The 21,476-nt window shown below is 29.5% G+C and overlaps 3 protein-coding genes across 6 annotated transcripts; 2 read left to right on the top strand and 1 right to left on the bottom strand.

Moving 5' to 3' along the window:
• The first annotated feature begins 5,375 nt into the window (after window positions 1-5,375).
• Window positions 5,376-8,113, top strand: mRpL28 (mitochondrial ribosomal protein L28). Its single transcript, XM_018550066.1, has 6 exons — window positions 5,376-5,515; window positions 5,901-6,067; window positions 6,685-6,943; window positions 7,063-7,206; window positions 7,780-7,964; window positions 8,031-8,113. Exons 1-6 carry the CDS (start codon window positions 5,492-5,494, stop codon window positions 8,083-8,085), a joined length of 834 nt encoding a protein of 277 aa, XP_018405568.1. The 5' UTR covers window positions 5,376-5,491; the 3' UTR covers window positions 8,086-8,113.
• A 401-nt stretch (window positions 8,114-8,514) lies between these two features.
• LOC108780864 (probable phosphorylase b kinase regulatory subunit alpha) lies at window positions 8,515-16,593 on the bottom strand. Of its 4 annotated transcripts, XM_018548707.1 has the most exons (16): window positions 16,515-16,593; window positions 15,583-16,078; window positions 14,963-15,408; window positions 14,558-14,873; window positions 14,096-14,309; window positions 13,896-14,005; window positions 13,654-13,801; window positions 12,018-12,196; window positions 11,590-11,743; window positions 11,443-11,472; window positions 10,793-11,082; window positions 10,125-10,680; window positions 9,990-10,042; window positions 9,561-9,719; window positions 9,219-9,476; window positions 8,515-8,789 (listed from the first exon to the last, which is right to left on the bottom strand). In XM_018548707.1, exons 2-16 carry the CDS (start codon window positions 16,063-16,065, stop codon window positions 8,562-8,564), a joined length of 3,624 nt encoding a protein of 1,207 aa, XP_018404209.1. In that variant the 5' UTR covers window positions 16,066-16,078; window positions 16,515-16,593; the 3' UTR covers window positions 8,515-8,561. The 4 variants fall into 4 exon arrangements, with proteins under 4 accessions (XP_018404209.1, XP_018404183.1, XP_018404191.1 ...); XM_018548681.1 differs by lacking the exon at window positions 11,443-11,472; XM_018548689.1 differs by lacking the exon at window positions 11,443-11,472 and having other exon boundaries at window positions 10,793-11,010.
• A 1,512-nt stretch (window positions 16,594-18,105) lies between these two features.
• Window positions 18,106-21,220, top strand: LOC108781763 (uncharacterized). The gene is made up of 2 exons (XM_018549843.1): window positions 18,106-18,880; window positions 19,924-21,220. The coding sequence occupies exons 1-2, from the start codon at window positions 18,671-18,673 to the stop codon at window positions 20,677-20,679; spliced, it is 966 nt and encodes a 321-aa protein (XP_018405345.1). The 5' UTR covers window positions 18,106-18,670; the 3' UTR covers window positions 20,680-21,220.
• Window positions 21,221-21,476: the final 256 nt, after the last annotated feature.

Here is a 21,476-nt window from a genome sequence, read left to right as displayed (position 1 = left end):
GAACATATATATATATATATATATATATATATATATATAGTAAAAAATTGTTTTCAATCAAAATACCAAATAATAAGGAATATATCAAGCAAATGTATGTACATTTTTATTAATAAAATAATTTAAAGTACTGGAATAATAAATCCGAATACGTCATACCAAAAACATATATATTGGTAAATAATAACGACATTCTTTTTGTTTAACTATACTTTTTTCTAAAATGAAGGATATATTAAGATAAATATTATGACGTTGAGAGAAAAATGTTTTAATTATTCTCCAATAAGATAGAATACATTTTTATGAAATCAAGTAGAATTTCTATTTATTATAATTAGAATCAATATTTTAGCTAGAATATTTTATATAAATATACTCGACTGAAGATTTGGTTAGTAATTTCAGTTGAATCAATAAAACTTTTAATTATATTTACTAGATTTTTTTACTAAAAAGTTATGCTAACCTAACTAGATAAATTTAGTATCACATCAAAAAAATTCTAATATATTTAAATTTTTTTTAATGTAGAATTTCAATACTTTGTGCATTATTAATTTTAATATTTAATAATAATTTGATGTGACTTTATATATATATCTAGTTCTGTAGACTATACACACCCATTTAATTTTCGGTCTCAAAACGCAATTTTAAATTAGAATTTAAATATTACATATTAAATCAATAAACATTTTAATGATATTAATGCTCCTAAACAAATACTATAAAAAGTTTATTGCGAAAAACATTATCTTCTTTAAGTCCTTTTTTCTTGTAATTGATAAACGCCTTTCTTACTATAAATGTTATAAAAATTAAAAATATAACTTTTGAAATAGAATGTATCATATCCTATAGGTATATTGTCTATATTAAAATACACGTTTGAACATTTACATAAGCTAGTTTAGAAAATATAAATTTTCAAAGACTCATGACGGAAAATTCCACCCAACAAGAATTACGATCGTGTCGAAAAGTAAAAATACATTGAAGATGCGAAGAATTCCGAAGGGTATCCACAGTTAATGAAAGATAGCAAAAATATGCAAAGCTGTCGTGTGAACGACTCCCACATGCTTGATTTTTTTCTATGAATAGTTTCAATTTTATAAATTTATTTTTAAGAAGTATTAATTTTAAATCAATCGAATTTTACGAAATAGATGGACAATCATTTGTATAGATGTTGCAAACTTTTTATAAAAAAGAGTTTATAAAATAGCGTTTTTGATTAACAATAATCAAATAGTATTATGAGCTGATCAGTAAAGTCTTAATACCGAGAAATAAAAAATAAAAAAGTTTATGATAATAAACTTATTTTTTATTTCTCTCGACATTGAGACCTTGCTTGGCTCCTAGCATTATTTTATTATTGTTAATTTGAGCCTACATTAGTTTACATTTTATTTTTTATTAAATTTATTTATTTACGTTGCAATAAAAGAGAACGAAATGTTATTTTTTTATTTTATACTATTACATTTTATATATTTTTAACGTATATAATATATTTTATATTTATTTCCTCTATTTTCTATTTTCTAATACAAATACGAAATTTCTTTTTTTAATTTTTTCGAGTTAACTGCTACAAATTGCACTGTATGGTTAATACAAATATATATAAACTTAATCTTTTCTCAAAAAAAATTCTCAATTAAGATAATTGTCAAAAAGTTAAGAGTGATCGATGCACTCTCCAAAATTTAATTCCACAAGCATCGGACAATGCAAGTATCTTTCGTAATTCACCATGCTTAGGAATCTTCAATCGGCCTACAATTCCTTGAATAACGGGTGCTTTCCGCGTTCCCGAGCACCCTCGTTTTAACCGCGGGATTCCTCATTTCGACGAAAGTAGCCGAGAGTAGTGTAAGAGTCGTAGTACACGAGGGGATCGCGATCTCTCGCCTTTTCGTATAACGAGGTACCGACACCGTAGTGAGTGCCGTGGTAAGAAGCCGCGCCGGCCACACACTCATCGTCTAATAATAATATCTTACTCAAATTTCTATTTTTAGGGAGATATACGTGTACTCGCACGTGCCTTTATGTAAAAGGCCCAAGTATATGGTTACGCACGCCTACGTGCGGGCTGCGCTTACGGTTATGAAGACGACGACGTCTCGAATTATTATTGCACACACCGGCGGAATGTACATGTGTCCGATCTAACAATGTAACAGACACATGAATAACAGAGCGACAACGCGCTAAGAATTCACGTGATAAAGCTTTAATTCTTATTGTTAGGAATAGTATAAAATATGTTAACTGATAAAATATTTTAACGCAGCCTGAAATTGCTCAGTCGGGCACAATTTTTAAATTGCATTTAGGATAAATAGGTATGTCATTAACTATTGCATAGACAGTAACTTTTTATAACATATTATATTATGTTAGGTCATGGACACTTTTAACATAAAGAGATTGCCAAGTTGCTTTACATAATTGTACATACAATTTTTTTTTTCTTTTAGTATGTTATAAATGTTTTATGTATTTGAATATTGTGAAATTATACGAGGAAAAAGAAGCTAAAATAAGCAAAAAGATATATTATATGTATTATATTTATGCACATATTATATATACATTGTACATATATACATAGATACGTGTATATATACATATATACAGTATTTTTTATTTAATTTTGATTAATGTATAAAAACAATTGATTAAAATAAAACTCATGTAACACATTAAAAATAAGAAAGTAATGAGAGAGAAAGAGAGAATAATCTTGATGTTTTTATTGTAGAGATTTATATTGCAGAGTTAAATACGAACAATTTCCTTAAAATATTGTATGTTAATTGCGGTGTACATAGAGTTGATTACAGTACTAAAAAGGAAAGAAAAAAGCAGAAAAATGAAACGTATCTAAATTTAATAAAAAATGTATTTACCGCTTTAATAAGTAATTTATTTATCGCATAACGTTTTTACATACGCAATGTACACCTATAAAGCATCACGAGTACGATCTCACGTTTCTCTCTCCTGCAGCGTTCCTGAAGCGTTGCGTTAAACCGTTTCTGTTATCCCGCTAACTCGAATTTACTCGCCTAGCAGGCGGTGCTCGTTATTCGCTAAGCTTGACAAGTTTACGCGCCGCGGACTATTTGCTCGCGAAAGTAAACTATGGCATGCCCGGTACGAAGTACGCGTGGACCTTCCGGGATAGTAGCAACGACGAAGGTGGCCGTAGTTTCCGGTATATTCTCAATCTAACACCCTCTAGGAATCCGGTAATACGCATCCGTGCGTACGATAAAACCGCTTTAGCGTTTTACATAAAAGCCGCGAGCGCATTTATCGGCCTGAAAATAGAAATTTGAGCAAGATATTATTATTAGACGATGAGTGTTCTCGCGGTTCTCAAATCGGTCCGCCCGTTTGTTACTGAGGAGCTGTCGGAGAATGCTCGTCCATACTTCACATCCTCCTCCGCCCATCCTTCTCTTTTAATTTATTAGCGTAGAAGACCGCAGAAAATCAGAAATTCTGTCTCGCATGTATTAACAATTTTTTACACATACATTTATATTCATCTCAGTATATATACCTATATATATATATATATATTTATATATATATTTATATTTAAGCTTCATTAATTATATGAATTATATAATATTATTTAATTAATATTTTTAGTAATAAATCTTATATATAAGATGTAGTAGCTTAACTACATTATCGGTATATTAAGTTTTGTTTATAGATCTATTTAATATATACATATTTTTCTGGATTCAAATTGCAGAAGATGGCTTTTTATGTCAAATAATAATAAAAATCATTATTAAAAATATTGTTTGATATAAAAAGCCATCTTCTGCTATTTGAATCCAATGAGAAATATGTGTATAATATAATGCTGTATGTAATGTTTAGGACCGATTCTATAATACAATATTCAAAATATTCGCCTCTATATCGCAGTTATTATGTTGATATAATCCAGTGTAAAGCGCAATCACAAAACACAATATTATTTAATTATATTATACACATAACTGGTCTATAATTATTTAGTATTGATTCAATTTAATGTATACTGGTATGTATGCATTATACATAATATAAACAGTGATTTATTTTTAAAGTCAAATTAAAAATTTTAAGTTAATTTAAAAACGGATTTTTATACTGTACAAAATGTTTTTAATGTAAAAATGTTTATATATATTCAGAATAATAAGTTTAATTTGAATACGCATGGTTATAAAAGACAGTATATTTAAATACATTTTCTGTATCAATGAATATTATATATCGTTCTTTTATATAATTACAAGATTTTTATAAAAATTGCCATATCTTGTAACATAATTTCGTAACTTCCTTCGCTAATATTGAAAAGTAGCAATATGTTATAATCATTTCAAAAGACGTAAAAAATAGGACCACAAATGCTATATTCTCAGTATAAACGAAAACAAATTATGCTAAGATTATATAGAATCTTTTATTAAAAATGTTTTCAAAAATGTATATTTAAAATAATGATCATATACTAAACACTTATACTTACTAAAATCAATTATTTACTAACAAATTTAATCGCATGAGGCAAGGAATCTAAAATGAAAAGTATCTGGAAATGAATAATAACATCTTTAGAATTATATATATATAATATGTAACATAAACATATTTTTATCTAACAAAATTTTGATTTTGAAATGTAATCTTAAAATATCTCTTTAATTTAATTTTTTAAGATTAAATAATAATACCCAAACAATTATTATATATATAAATGTTTTTGTTATCATTTTGACATTAAAATATTAAGTAAATATTTATGTGGTTTAAATGCAAGTCTTTCTGGAGATAAAAATCCTTTTGGACATTATAAAAAAGACATTATAGTCTCTGGATTATATCCCGATTTTAGACATTATTGCATACTTTCTAAGGATCACATCTATATTACATATCATATATATGATCACATTTTTTTATTATTCTCAATATACAACCAAAATGATCGATATGTTATCATTTTTCACTTATCTTCGGATCTATTTGGTAATCATGAAAATATCTGTAGCCGGTCATCTTTATATAATTTGATAGTGATACTTTATTTCGTCAGTGTGTCAGCAACAATAAATATAGAAAGCACACAATTTTTTATTTACCGACTGTGAATAAGGTAAGTCACATTTTTATAAAATAATCTTATAAAATGTCTTTTTTTTATTCTTGCATACCAGTGCACGTAGTGCGATAAGTTGAGAGAGAGAAGTGAAACAAGTATATATTTATTTCACTTTAACTTATTGCACCGTTTACACCAGTTCAGAAAGTGCAAGAACAAAGCAGAATAAAAAACGTGTCGACAGTGTCGACACCGACTTATGATGTAAATGGTGTTCTCTGTGTCACAATCAGTTGATTTCACTAAAATTATTCATAATTCTAACTTAGATTAAATTGATAAAAAAATCGTGTTTACGATATGTCGATTAAGCAAGGTGTACAGGTAATATATAAAATTATCCTATCAGACAATTTCGAGATAGAGATTATCTCTAAACCTAACCTCACGTTGTAGTAATACTACAAATATATATTCTTCTAAATTAATATATTATCCGGTTGTCATTATTGTAATTTTTTTTATTTATTCATTTCTTACACTTATTTACTATGTATTTAAATCAACATTTCAAACTTATTGCAACTTTAATTGGAAAATATATGATATTATTTGTAATATCAATTAATGTTTTTAGTTGTTGCAACATCTTAAAAAATAATATTAATAAATAAAATGTTTAATATGACTTGAAGTTTAAATAAATCAAAATAATGTTAGATAATTGCATATAATTGTCATTGATAAAATGCAAACAAAATTGTTGTAGCGATTATATTACATACCAAAAATAAGTCGATGGACTAAAGGAATTGGCGCCGAATTGCCAAATGAATATAAAAAATTCTGGAAAGAATGGAAGTTGCAACAACCAGCTGCAGTTCATTATATTAAGAAGGAAGGCATTTATGAAAGGAATGAAAAAACTGAAGAAGTGTAATATATTTATTACTTACTTATGTATTTGTATATATAATAAATTTCTATACAGAATATCTTAGAAAAGATAGGCAATCTTCATAAGCATTCAGATCAAGTAAAAATAGCTCCATAAATTTCTATACATTTTTTTTTTACAGTGCATTATTGCCAAGATATTTGATTTAAAAATTTTTCAAGTGTTTTTGTTAAATAATTTATACTTCTTTTTAAATATTGATAATTTGTAATAATAGTTTTATATTGGATAAAGATATTTAAAATAATGTAATAATCTTAATATTATATCAGAAAATTAGAAGATCATTTTATGCTATTTAATAATCATTAAATTTTGAAGCAAATACATTTTTTATTTCTAGAAATTTATTAATTTATTACACGTTTTTGAAAAAAATCTTGTATTTAAAATTACATTCTAAAATACATGTCTCTTAAAATCATTTTACTTATATCTAAAATTTTATGTTATTAATAATTTTGGATGAAACTAATTATTTATTAAAATAGGATATTCTGTATATATTTCTAAATATATCTATATATATTTATCTTACTGTGTATATACATATATCTCTTACTTATCACAATTTTATAATTTAATTTGTTTATAGATTTTCAGTACAAAATGTACCATTACCTTTAATATATCCTAAAGAAATTGATGATGGCATATGGGGAGGAGAAGCCATTGTTCAAGGTTTTAAAAAAAAAGGCAAATTTAAAAGAAGGGTCCCACATTTTTGGATACCTACTCTGAAAAAGTCTGTTCTCTATAGTGAAGTTCTTGATACATATATGAGAGTTGTTGTTACTGAGAGAGCACTCAGATTAATTCACGAAAATTATGGATTTGATCATTATTTATTGAAGGTGTGTTAAACTTTAGTCAATAAATAGAAAAAAAGTAGTAGAACTACACATATTACAATATCTTTAACACATACATATAAAATTATTCTCATGAATTATCTACAGATTATTATTTACAGACACCAGCTTGCGATTTAAGATCTCTACTTGCTTTAAAACTAAAACGTCAAATACTTATTGCATTAGCAGATAAAACTTTATATCCTAATGATCCAACAAAGCATGCAGAAGTATATGCCAAATATGAGCAATATCTTTCAGCTGTAAGAAATTTGTTTATACATTTTACAAATTAAAAATTATATATAGGGTGAGGCATTTCAAATATTACAAATTATCATGAAATAGGTTTTCTTTGTCAATTGATTCATCTCATTATTCTGTGCATAAAAATATTAAGGTACATTTATTAAAAAATGAATAGAGTACAAAATATTTGATATTTTAATAAACATGCAAGAATAAAGTATAGAATATCTCATAAACTATTATTTTCGATCTCTACTTTTACATGCAGAATATAATAATAGACATCATGTTATGTGAAGTACAATTTCATTTTAAAAAGATAGTCATAATCTTTATGAACATGAAAAGTCAATTTTTTCCGAAAATTGATTTTTCAACTTTTGTTCCGTTAGGCGAACCTTTGTCTGAACACTTTTCTTTTATATTTTTTGAAATATTTCGATATGAAAGTTAAATGAGACACCCTGTATATAAAAATATTAAAAACTAAAATATTTTAATATTGATAGTTCACATATTTTATAATGCATAGAATATATATATATATGTTATATATAATTGTTGCTACATTATAAATATATTTTCAGTATACAAGAGAAGAAATAGAATGGTATGGCTTAACATACAAGGAAGCTTGTAAAAAGTGGATAAAGTTACATGAGAAACAACCACAACCTTTGAAAATCCAATATAGATCAGAATTAATTGCAAAGCTTAAAGAGAATAAAATCAAAGAAGCCGAAAATGTGGACGTTGTATCACCACAGGAAACGTACGTAATTATATGTACTATTTTTCATATTATTATTCCAAAATTTACAAGTGAATTTTTTCACAGGAGTTCTTGGTTAAACAAACTGAATCCTTTCTCCAAAAGTCCGAAGACCAAATAGGTAAATTTCTGTTTGTTAGATATCATGAAACATGTTTTACATTTATTAAATTGTTAATTTCATGGATATTATGAAATTTTTTTGAAATACATATTTGTTGGCAATTATAAATATTAGTACAATGAATAAAATAAAGCATTTAGTAAAACTACCAATCTATATTTATATGTTATATCTTTTAATGGATGATTTAATTTCTAATTTTTCTGAAGTTTGTAATAATAGATTTCAATAACAGCGTTGAATGTTAACATTATGTTATCAATATTTGTAATTTATAATTGCAAGCCATATATTAGAAGCATGCATTTTTCAATTAAAACTTTAAAATGTTTAGTTACAAAAAATTATTACATAATTGAGATTATTATACACAAAAAATTCACACTGCAAGTTTGTCCAAAATGTTTATATTGTAATATTTCTGCCACAATTATAGATCATTTATTTCTAAAATTATAGGTAATTTATATCTATTATGATATTGAGCATTCCAAGTCGCCATCTTTTGGTAGACAATCAAGCATCACGGCGACAGCCCTTGTTATGTATGTCATTGTCCCGTAACTTCCACTAGGAGCAGTATCGTAAAAGTGTTGACAAATGTATGCTGCTCCACCACAGAGAAGTGTTCCCATAGCTGTCATTTCACGTTGCTCCTTTGGTTTAGCACAACATAATGTTGCATCACCATCGATAGCCATCTATAAATTTCATGTGATTATCTTTTACTTATTTAAAAAATATTGAAGGAAAAGAGTAGTTCATTTTTTTTAATGATCATTATACATGTATTTATATTATATACATATATATAATTCTTTTATACATGTATTTTTATAATATATACATTTTATGTCAGAACCATTTATGCTCTTAATATAAAAAATAATTTCTAACATTAAAAAAGATTTATTTTAAATAAAATAAATCAATAGTCAATTTCATTTTTAATTAATATGGGTATTATTTTATTTATTTGTTTTTGCATCAATAATGAAATTGAAAGAAATTACTGAACTACTCTTTCTATATTTCGTATTTTGTATTACATTTTTGCTTTAGAAAAATTAAATAATTAGATAATACAATATTGTTACATTATTAACATTACAAATATAAATAAGAAATACCTGGTCTTCCAAGAAAATAGCGTTTGCTTTATGTACTAAATGTTCAACTTCGATCAGACCACCTAAAGATGGCACAATATTGTATTCAGTTACTAATGTTAGTACCATTAAAGCCTCAACAACAAGTTGACGATATTCAGGTTGCGGTATAGTATTCAAAACGGTTTCTACAGCCAATGCAAATTTTAACTCGCCAGATGTCATTTCCTGTGTGAGATTTTGAGGTAGTACTCTTCCTTCAATCGCTAAACCATGGCACTGTTAAAGTTATAATTTTATAAAATTAAAATGTTGAAAATTTCGGGTAGTATTGGAATATATATATATCTAATAACGATTTACCTTTTCGAGTACTTGCCACACACGTGGATAGAAATCTCTTGGTACTCTGTTTAACGCACCGTCTAATCGTCGCCTTCGCAACCATTGACCTTGTCGATCTGCTTCTGCCTCATTATCAGCATTTTGATCAGCACTTAAAAAACCACCAATTTGAGATTTCTATACAAAAGGAATATATTCAACTTTACATATATCTATTTAATTCGTAAACAGTAAAAATGAATTGATCATCAGTTCAATATAGAAATAATTCGTTAAACATTAAACTAAAATAATTACATACCACAAAAATTAAATGAAAGAAAATTAAAAATATATATTTATATATTTGTATGATATCTAAATTGTTACAGTAACTGTTAAGAGTAGTAATATGTTAGTAGTTACGTTACTAAGTCAAATGTTTTAAACATGTATTGGCAATATTACCTTACTGACTCTACTGGATTTGCAGCTAATGACGGAAAAATTGCCACGACCAACTGCAACGTAAGCACACATGATTGTTATATAAATATTTTAATGTATACTTTCTCAATCTTTTAATTAACTGCAGAAACATACCACTACTAATAGCAAATTCTTTTCCGCTCATAATATGATGTAGTAAATTTTTCATCTCAAAAGGAGACAGATTTAGTAAGTGCTCAGAAGCTTCTTCACCGGTGCAAATTAATGTTCGCGATAGTTCTGTCGCCATGACTTGTATAATCAAACCGACACGCAGTCTCAGCATCTCAAGGAATAATTGTGGCTCCGTTCTGATAAACATGGCCAAATAAACGAGCAATTCTTGTGTCAACATAGCGGTCGATTCGTCGTCACCGTATGCCTGATGAATCAAAGCTCGGAGTTCATTCTCTGGTAGAGGCGCGACTATAGTATGCTCATTGCTCGGTGGCATGCCAACAGTAACTTGCTTTTGTCGTACTAGTAAATCAGTAACTGCTTTCGCTAAATCTTCCACTCTTTTACCCAGCATACCTGCGCTGTGTCGCACAATACCCCACATTTTTTGTTGACAAGCCTTCTCATAAAGACTTTTTAACAAATCCTTTACTAGAACCGGATGTCCCTCTTCTACTACACCCGTATCGAAATGTAGTCCTTTCGAGTCCACCTATGTAATATTTTATATATTATGAAAATTTTAAAATAATCTTTAGATTTTTTAACAAGTTAATAAAAAATATTTTTCTACAAAATTAAAACGAAAAGATAAATATACTAACAATATATTGCAAAATATCTCCTTGCTCTTCAAGACTTTCTGTTTCACGCAGCATAGATAGCAATTCCTCCACTTCAGTCTCGGCATATTGGGTCTCAGATATTGTTCTATGTTTGGTTTTCGGAGAATTTTTCCACGATAGCAGCTCGTCTGTTGGTGATGGTGTGCGTTCAATCGTCACTGGTTGAGTTGCGTTGATAGACAAGGTAGTATCCGTCACTTCAATAAATGGATTTGTAATTAGAACAGTAGAATATCTACGGTCTTCCCCTGCCATTCCAAGAATTTCAGCTGAAATAATGTAAAAGAACTTTTTAGTATAAAATTTATGTTATTTGTTATTAAAACATCTTGTATATAAATTCGTATTATTTATTCGTATATATTTTTCGTACATATATATCGTATATATATTATTCGTATATATTAATACATAAATATATATTAGCAAGTTATATCACAGTACAGTATACATGTAATAATATATGCTGCGCATATACTTAATAAGAAAGAAATATAAATAACATTACTTAAATTTTATTTAATATAAGTGTTATAAAATTTTGTCTTGGTTTTTATAAAAAAAAGAGAGGGATTAAACAATACAATACATATACAATAATAACAATAGTATCTGGTTAATAAACTTACTTTCTTGGAAGATGGTAACAATCACAGCAGTAGGAAGACATTGCATTATTGTTTAAGGATCCTCTTTAAAAGACATACAATCAGCACACAGTTAGAACATGAAAATCATTCCATTTGGAATTTTTTTAACAGGACAAATGTGCTTACGTTCGACAGCTATGGATCGCGTTTTTTTTATCGCGCCTTTCACGGACATTCTACGCCGCAGATGTTTCCCTGTACGAATTGGACCATGTTTATTAAGAAGTCCTGTACGGTGAGGGAACGGCCGCATTAAATGTTCCTCCAAATATTGTTGGACCTTGTGAATATAAAAAATGAGTATCTCTCTCTCTCTCTCTCTCTCTCTCACACACACACACACACTCACATACAATTAATATGATCATAAATCTTGAAAGAGTTTATACACTATTTAAGTTCAGTGTTTGCAAATAAAAACTGAGTATTAAGAAATATATATTATTTAAAAATGTATGTAAAACGAAGTACATGTTTAATTATTTGATAAATAATTCTTAATTTATATGCTGTAACTTTATTTTGAACGGATACACTATTTGAATTTTACATACCTGAGGATTTAGTTTATCAGGACGACCATCCTCGGAACTTCCCAGGAAACTAAGATTTGTGATACACGACGTACTCAAAAAATCATTCAAGTTTCCCAGTGATACTCTAGTACCGTTGATGTAACCGCTTTTAAGTTTTTTCAAAGTAGTTATCATAGCTAACGGTATCTTACCTTGATCTAAAAAAAATGTTAATTAATTTTAATAAGGAATGCGTACAAAATAAAAATAAATGTTTTTTCATACTGAAAACGATACTTTCTGTACAGAATATCACAAAATTCAAATATAAAAGATACATATAGCAAAAAATTCACTTAAAAACCACAATAAAAATGCATGCATGTTTTCTATTTTAAAAAAGATTTTTAAATAAAGATTTAAAATTTGATGATTAATTATATAATTGAAAACCATGATTAAAAAGTATTTCGCATGGTGGTTGATGTGCTAGGACAAAAAGATGATTTATAAACATTTCAATAACAATTTATGATTCATCTAAATTTTAAACTTGTATTTAAAAAACTATTGTTATTTCTTTACAAACTATGCTGCTGCAACGGAACATTTATATATATTCACATTTTATAATATTCTGTATGTGGTTTCAAACAGTTAATTTTACGCTAACATTATGTTACACAATCCTATGTAATATTTGACAAGCTTTTCGTTGTAGGATGAGATCTAAAGCTTCCGACGAAGCCGTACCTAAATGATTATGAGTAGCGACAAGGGTTACAGTTGGTCTGCCGAGCATTTGCTTCCAGTTGATTTTGAGGAAGGCCAAGGTGGTTGTAAAAGTGTTCACAAGCAGGTCGACGTCGTATGTTGTGTAGTACTCCTCCGTGTCAAATTTCTAACACATGCAACACACGCGCAATACCACCGGACACATAATAAGCCATATCAGGATAATTTAGGATAATTTTCTTGCTTGATGCTTAAAGATGAAACAATTTTACTTTGAATATTTTGCTTTTATCTCGCACTGTATCAGTTGAACATCTTTAATATCAATACAACTCACAATCGCATCCACTTTTAAGATCTGAGTGTCCAATTCATGTTAGTAATGAAAAGAATAGAAACATAACATGAATGAAACTAATTAAAAGCTCATGTCGTAACTCTCCATGGATTATTATGTACTAATTTCGAAAGTAAATTATTATCAATTTGAATTACAGTTAGAACTTATATAATAATGCATTATTAAGGCACATATAAGGTCTATTCTTTATTGCTAAACTTTTGCACTTCTTTCTTCCTTTTCTCGTTAGGAGAAGGGAAAAGGAAAAAAGATAAACTGGTGCAAAAGTTCAGTAATAAAGAACAGATCTATTATATATAACAAACATAAGTCCTGAAGTATTCAAAATCATGTAAGCGTGCCATAGAGAGTTAAGTAACTGTTAAATGAAACCATGACAAAAACAAACGCATGCAAGCAGACATTAGTTGTTCAGCGGACAGTCACAGTGTTTATAAAAAATGAGAATTTCACGCAAGAAATTCATCAAAACTTCTAAGAGGAACCACAACTTGCCTAATCATGACAACTTCAACGGACTTCAGAAAGTTTATAGTAACGGTTAAAAAAAGAACTATGATTTTGGAATCGTTAAATTACCTAGATGAATATTCTTGAGGGGCATGACCACGAGAGGCCGGCCCAACATATTCTGCCAACTAGACTTCAAGAAATTAATTTCACCTTTGAATATGTCAATCATGAGCTCATAGTCCGATGCGATGTAGAAGCGGGTCATATCTGTCAACTAGTCAATTCGGTGCGAGAACAAGAGGAAACATAAGAAAAGAAGTAAAGATACAAAAAGATGATAAAGCTCATCATAAAATGCAGGTATTTACCTGTGGTGTGAACGCGAATATCTTATCGTGTAAGGAATACAGTTTACTAGTGCTGAGAATTCCTACATCCCTTGACTTACGTCCAGACAGTCCTAATTTTTTGTTGCGTCCTAAAAACGAAATATAAAATATATAATATCTAAATTATATATGCTTTAGAAAAATATTTCTAAACAATTCAGGATTTTGTTGAATCATACCTAAATATGTGTACAAATGACTGAGTACTTTTGCAGGTTGTACTTCAATCGGTGCAACTTCTGCAATTGTTTGTACATGAATATCATGCTGGGCAATTTTTTCCCTAATTTCTGTGTCTTCTGCCAAGATAACTACTTGTACCACAACATCCGGCTTTTTCTCACTACATAATCGTCTATTTAAGGGATCTAACTCGCCAACAGCAAGAAATCCCTATAAATTGAAACAAATTATTGAAAGAATTATATTATAGAAATACAGCATTATTGTATTAAGCACTATTTTCTAGATTAGAAGAAACTAATCTTCTAGACTAGAAGAAACAGCAGATAAAATTATGTTTGATAGTTTTAATATTTGTAATAAATGTCACAAATTATAAAAAAGATGCAATTAACTTTTTAAACGTGATATTTTAAGGAAATTAATTTGCTTTAATTACGTTTCTGAAAGTATATTACCTCTTGAAGCAATTTTCCTAAAATATAAAGAGATTGCGCCCACTTAAATGGACATCTGCCTAAAGCTATTCGGTTTTGACTACCAGGTTCAGCATATTCTGCTGATACATTCTCAGGTGCGACAGAGTATAATTCAGGCACTAATTTCATACCATCTTCTGCTTTAATCATTACTTCTTCCAACTGTTTGGTGCACGTCTCAACTACTTCTTTATTACCTTGGAAGCAGTAATCCAATATTAAATAACAGAAGAATAGTGGCCATTCGCATTCAATATTCTCAAACATACGAAGCTCCCATGGTTCATAATACAATCTATTTTCAAGGATATAATTATTAGTCAAAATAAATTCAATAAAAACAAAAATTCTTAGATATTATTTTATTAAGTATTAAATAAATACCTATTTATATCCTCTTTCGGCGTTTTGTATCCATCCCTTAAAAATCTTTTACAACCATATCGTCCTTGCAATTTCTTGGTAATAGCATCACGTGTCTCGTGAATTAAATTAGGCTCATCTACTGCAAACGCAGGGAAACTTATAATTGATAGCAAACCACTGTCCAACTCTTTGGAATTTGACTCTCTAGGCAACATGGATTGCAGTACTGCTTGACACTTCTGTGCCTCGTCGGCCAGAACATGAATAACTGATGTAGGTCCACCTCTTGCACCAAATAAATCCAATTCGTTCATTGCTTCCATTGCAGCCTTGGCCATTCCGATACTACTTGCATTTAATTCTGGCAAACCGTGATTTGTTTTGTCCCCCCTTTCCCAAATTCCATAATCTGGAGTGCAATAGGCAGATTCAATGTAAAATACCAAGTTCTGAATAAAAGCCACCTAAAATTAACAAGAAAATTGCAATCTAATTTCTTAAATAAATAAATAAATCTAGTTTACACTACATACTGTTACACAAATACATTTATATTTGTGTTACTAAAAAATTATACAATTTATAAGTTTACAATGTCACAAATATAAATCATACAAATGTTAGATATCAAATACTACCTCATCCAAGTTGAAAACAATCTGTAAGCCAGATGCTGTCATTTGAGCAAGAATTAAAAGATACAGAGAAATTGCATCGATTTGAAGATGTCCCCATTCTGTATCTCCAACTACAGTTTGACCATTGGTAGAACTATACTTTGCATGCAAGGCGTCATGTGGATTCTGAGTAGACTTGAACTTTTCCACTTTCTCCTTCTGTTGCATCATTGCCATCAGGAGACCTCTCATTAGCTTTACACAGCTCTGTTCGAGCTCGTAAGTTTTTGCTCTATCCTCATCAGCATCTGCTATCTTTTTATAAGCCATTGATAGACCCCATACAGCAAGTATGCAATAAACGTTATCCCGTATCCAAGCATGGTCATTGTCAGGACTTGCAGGAAAGAGTCCAGTAACAGGATTCTGATAATTCATGATTATCTTGTGAACAATCCGCTGGTAATAGTCCAAACGGACACCAGAGTTGCTTCTGCTACGCATTTTGTGCTTTTAACTGTAAACAAAATTATGACTTAGAATCCAATAAATGTTCTTATCAAATTATTAACTTTACATGTATATGTTCAAATCTTATACCCAAGTTTACATATATAATTTCAAAGCATTCTCTTCTATAGTTTTTATGTCAAATATACTTCTAAATTAATCATAATCAACTAGCCGAGATCAAATAACTAACTTTATGAGCGAACTACAATAATATAACTGATGATAACTGAATAATTTTTGCACGTGCATGTATCAATCTGTTATCGTGAGTCACGAGGTGAAGGGTCAAATTATAAGTTAGTTATTTATATGTGAATTTATTTATATTATCGCACTTTTAGAGCATTTAAATTATTAGGAGTAAAAAAAAAAGTATACAGATTTCAAAAAATTAGAATTAAAATCATCATGGTCATTAAAAACTGCGTGTATGTGTATACCTCAATGACAACTGTTAATCTTTGATCCCAGAAACTCTAGATTTATCAATCAGATTTTCATAGTATCTGATCGATACTCTTAAGCAGTCTAAGAGTCGAGTTGGTGTTCTGTGAAAAAATAGAAGAACCACATTTTCTTGAGAATCAATCAAGTAGCTATAACTAGGAGCTTTGAAACGCAATGTGAAACGAATGTCAAGCAAACACGACGCACACGCATGTATGTACATCTACTACGCTACGTTGACGACGTTCCTAAATTGTTGGATCATACGAGGATCCACGCATACGCAGTAACGATGATCAGTCACGTACGTATTTCGTTGCGATAAAAGTGGTACAGCCAGGCCCGCCACAACGAAAAAAAAAAGATAATGAAAAGAGACAATCAAGAGGAAGAGTATCTAAATAACGTAATGTTTCGTGAATGATTTTAATGAGCCTTATTATTAACGCTTTATCGTCTGCCTCGTACGTCGTCTCGTACGTGTCGCCACCGGATAATGTGTGCATGACGTCAATTCGTCAACAGTATAACGTATATACTTACGTGTTTACCACTTACGATTATTGCCTACATCCTTCGCGACTTACAGCCGGTAATTTCAGTTGTTTCTTACGTCCTCGTTCAGTTCGATTGTTTTTAACGTCACCTATAATTACGAGAACGCGAAAATTTTTTCCGGCGAGGATCACTAAATTTCAGAAATATTTTTCCTAAGTCTCTCTCTCTCTCTCTCTCTCTCTCCCCTCCGCGCTATTATATAGTATTCTAAACGTAAAATTCAAAATATTTCGGAGATTGGGACAATTCAATTTCACAAAATCTCCACAATTATTTTTAATTCACATATCTTTCGTAGATCGCTGTATCAATCCGCATTCTGTGCAACTTTTTCTTCTTTTGTATTATTTTTGTTTGGTAAAAATAGAGATGAACACGGGCAGATACGAGATCGCACGTAAACAGACAAAAATCTGTCGAAAATAGATTCTACTACCTATATTTTGTTGATAGAGAAACTTATCAAATTTGATAGGATCTAGCATACAATACATAATGTTATTGGTAGAATGCTAATACAGTAAACTTTGCCAATAAAATATGATTGATTTTAGAGATCAAGTAGACTTTGATATATATTACTTCATTAAATACGAGCAAAAGATGTTAATTTAAATTGATGTCATAGTTTGTTAATTACATTTGCTGCCAATTTGCTGGAAAATTAGACAGTTTGCTTATTAAAAATTATATTAGTATCTAAAAGTAAAATTTTTTTTAAATAAGTAATATAATTAATTTTTCTTTCTCATCTTTTTCAATAATTTTGCAATTCAAAATTTTTTTACAATAAAATAAGAAGCTTTTCTCATTTCAATTTTTTTACAATAAAATAAGAAGCTTTTCTCATTTCAATTTTTTTACGTATAGATAATAATTTGCCAGCAAACTAAGTATACGCGTTTTTGTATACATTATTCGTATATGTTTAGTTGTGAAAGCATCGTGAAACTTTCGCAAGTCGCCATAAAGTTTTCTTATTTCTACAATTGCACGAACACAGGAAACTGGGCGTATATTGCGAGGTGTGCTCTTCGGGCTGCACTACTTTCGATCTGCACTTAAAATAAAATGATTATACCCTGCTATTAGATGTTGAAAAGAAGAAGATGAAGACTATATCACGCTAACAAAAATCAATCTGCTCCGATTTACTTTTGATCTTATTTTCAAAGTTTATGCGAAAAAAAAAAAGATATAAGATGGCCCATTTTCGAAATTACCACGCACTCGCTTTTCGTTAATTCTAGGACACCCTGTATGCTGTAACTTAAAAAGAAAGAGAGACGACGAGAGGGAGAGAGAGAAAGAGAGAGAAGGGAAACAGCGAAAGTGCAGCCGAAACGAAGAGAGGCCGAGACTCAGAAAGACTCGAGTGGACTCGGGGTTCTCGTGCGACGTGCGACAGTTTGCGGCAGCTATCAGCGGTTATGGACTAATCATCGGTCGCTCTCGCGGTATTGCGGGCAGCGCTCCGTTTTTTTTTCCGTTTTTCCTTATTTTCAGTTGTATCCGCGCAAGTGTTTTTTGCTCGATCGAATTTCCCGGAGTTTTCGTGCATGCCAATCCGATCGGGGATCCGCGACGCGATATGGCCGCGTTCGATCTTCTATGCTCCTCGCTGCCGTTCGTATTGATAGTCACGTTATTCGTTGCAACGCTAACCTCGTCTATCAACGCTGTAACAGCCAGCACGTCCTCGGAACCGTCGATGCCCAGTCGTGGTTCTCCAACCGAACCACTGTCGTACTCGACGTCGACGGTCGAGCCTCTCAATGTAACGGGTGACAAGGAAGTGTCGGTAAGTGCACTGGTGTACACTGCGCAGTTGCGTACTGTACGCGCATTTTCCGTTTACACACGATATGAGAGAATTGCGCCAGAATTTGTAGTCTATTCTTTGTTGCTAAATTTTTATACGCGTCTCATCTTTCCTCTTTTTCTCTCCGTTTTCCTGCGGTTCTATTTTATTTTAAATATAGATCAAAGTTCAAAATACGCAGAGTACAGCTACAAAGATACAAAATTTTTGTCGTATAAAATATGTTATTACAGTGTGAATACTTTTATTTACTTTTATTTAAGAAAATGTTCATAATTTATTAATTTTATTTTGTTTTATTTTATTTTAACTTAAAAAATAATAAGAATCTAAATTTATAGTTGTATACGTACGTGTATTTTAAGTATTCAAGATGATTTATGCAAAATTTTATTATAATACAGAGTAATTAATTCTGTAAATAAACAAATAAATGAACTTTGTTTATTTATATAAATTAATTAATTTCTGTATTGCAACAGAACTTTGGATAAATGGTTTTGAATATTTAAAGTACGTTTCTAAAAAGATTGAGATTTTAGTCTGTATTTTTAGCTGTAAATCCCTCTATATTCATGTTCTTATTTTTTTGTTTGGTTTGTTTTTGCTTTATTTTATTTCATCTATAAATTCTATAGATTAGATTTGGCTTATTATATTCTATTTGTTTTTAATTTTTGTCTTATACTTTCTATATTTTTTATTTATTTATAATTTATTTAATTATATACAAATATTACATATATTACATTTTCTAATCTTTTTTGAATTTTGAAGTTATGTTTCATTTTTAAAATATAATATTTTCAATATTTTTTATTTTTTGTATTAAATTGTTATTTTGTATTTTTATTAATTTTGTATATCTATAAATATGGAGTATTACTTCCTTTTTATGATAGAGTTTATATGTAATAGTTTTCTGCATTTAGAAATACATTTTTTATTTGACATACAATAATTCAGTTTTTTTGAAGGAAATAAAATAATTTTTTTTATAAAACAATAAAATATTTTTCAAGCCGTATTCTAGTGTAGCAGAAGGAGGACCTATAATAACGTCTCAACATGGAAGCACTACAGTTGAATCCAATGAAGCCAGAACAAGGGAGAATGCACCTAAGGAAAGACATGCTACTCCTTCTGTAGTTGCAAGGAAAGGAGTTGATAAAATAAAACCGAGGAAGGGAGTTACAGAAATTTCACAGATAACACCTACAAAAGTTATATATCAATATATGGATCCAGAGAAGGAGAATGTATTATTTAATCAGACCACTTTTGAAAATATGAAAATACCAACAATGAAAAGTAGTCCTGCGATAGAAACAGCTCATATCAAATCTAAAACTTCCAACGTTCACATCCCGAAATTAAGTACGAATAATCCACGCTCTGATGATAGCTTAAATCACCGTATAACCTCCAATTACTCTAATACAAGTATAAATGAAACTACAGCTCACCTAGACATTATGAATAATATGACAACGAAGATATCTATGCATGTTGAAAAGCACATACCGAAGCCTAAACCAACAGTAACGACTGTTGATGGGCCAGAAATTAATGAATCTATACCGCTCTCACGAACAAAAAATCCTCCACTAGGTATGCCAAGAAAAATCGACTACATTGTGCCAGTCATTATAACAATTGTCGCTTTACCGATATTAGGTGCTGCGATTTTCATATTATATAGGCGCGGTCGAGATTGCTGGGATAAGAGGCACTATCGAAGGATGGATTTTTTGATTGACGGAATGTACAATGACTGAGACTCGTATGAGAAGTCTGTTCCATGAGATTAAATACACGTTATGCAAGAGGCAATCAATCGTTATATTTCTGCGTTCTTCCAAATTTTACATCGTTAATTTATTAATCGGCTATTTTAAGAGAATATAAGGTAATTCAGGGGAAGATGTCACTTTATTTATATTTTATAGAATAGTATATATTAGCCATTCTGACTGCGTAGAAGTATGTAGTAGACAATGGGTAAAAAAAGCGCAATTATCAAAAAAGTTCATGCCGACATTGAAAATTTCATTGGCATTGAAAAATATTTAATAAAACATGAAAAGGTAGATCATAAAATATTTTTTTATAATATTTAGTACGCTAGCAGATAAGGTTGCATGTTTCTATGTTTACTGTACAATCGAACAAATGATATAAATATGATTTTGATCGGTATTTCGTGGTAGTCGTGTGGCTGATATATATAATAATTTGTAATATTCTTATATGCGTAAAAGTTACAATTTGCCATATTCCTCTTACACTTGAGAGGAAGATAACAGTAAAAAAAAAAAACAAAACACAATTTTCCCTGTTTGATACAATCATTAGATTTTATAAATTAAAATTTTTAATGCTTTATATAATTCGAAATATTTAAAATTGATAAAATTTTGTTTAAAGGAATAAAATTATATCCAACATACTTTCTAAATTTCTCTTTCATATCCTCTTAATATGTTTTATAATATCTTTATGCGTTTTTATAGCTGCGATTTCTTGATTATGGATTGTGAATAAGTAAAATATGCAAATATTTAATTGTTCGTAA

Source organism: Cyphomyrmex costatus, unplaced genomic scaffold, assembly GCF_001594065.2.
Source record: "Cyphomyrmex costatus isolate MS0001 unplaced genomic scaffold, Ccosl1.0 scaffold123, whole genome shotgun sequence".
NCBI classification, from domain to species: Eukaryota; Metazoa; Arthropoda; class Insecta; order Hymenoptera; family Formicidae; genus Cyphomyrmex; species Cyphomyrmex costatus.
This window is presented reverse-complemented; position numbering and strand designations above follow the sequence as displayed.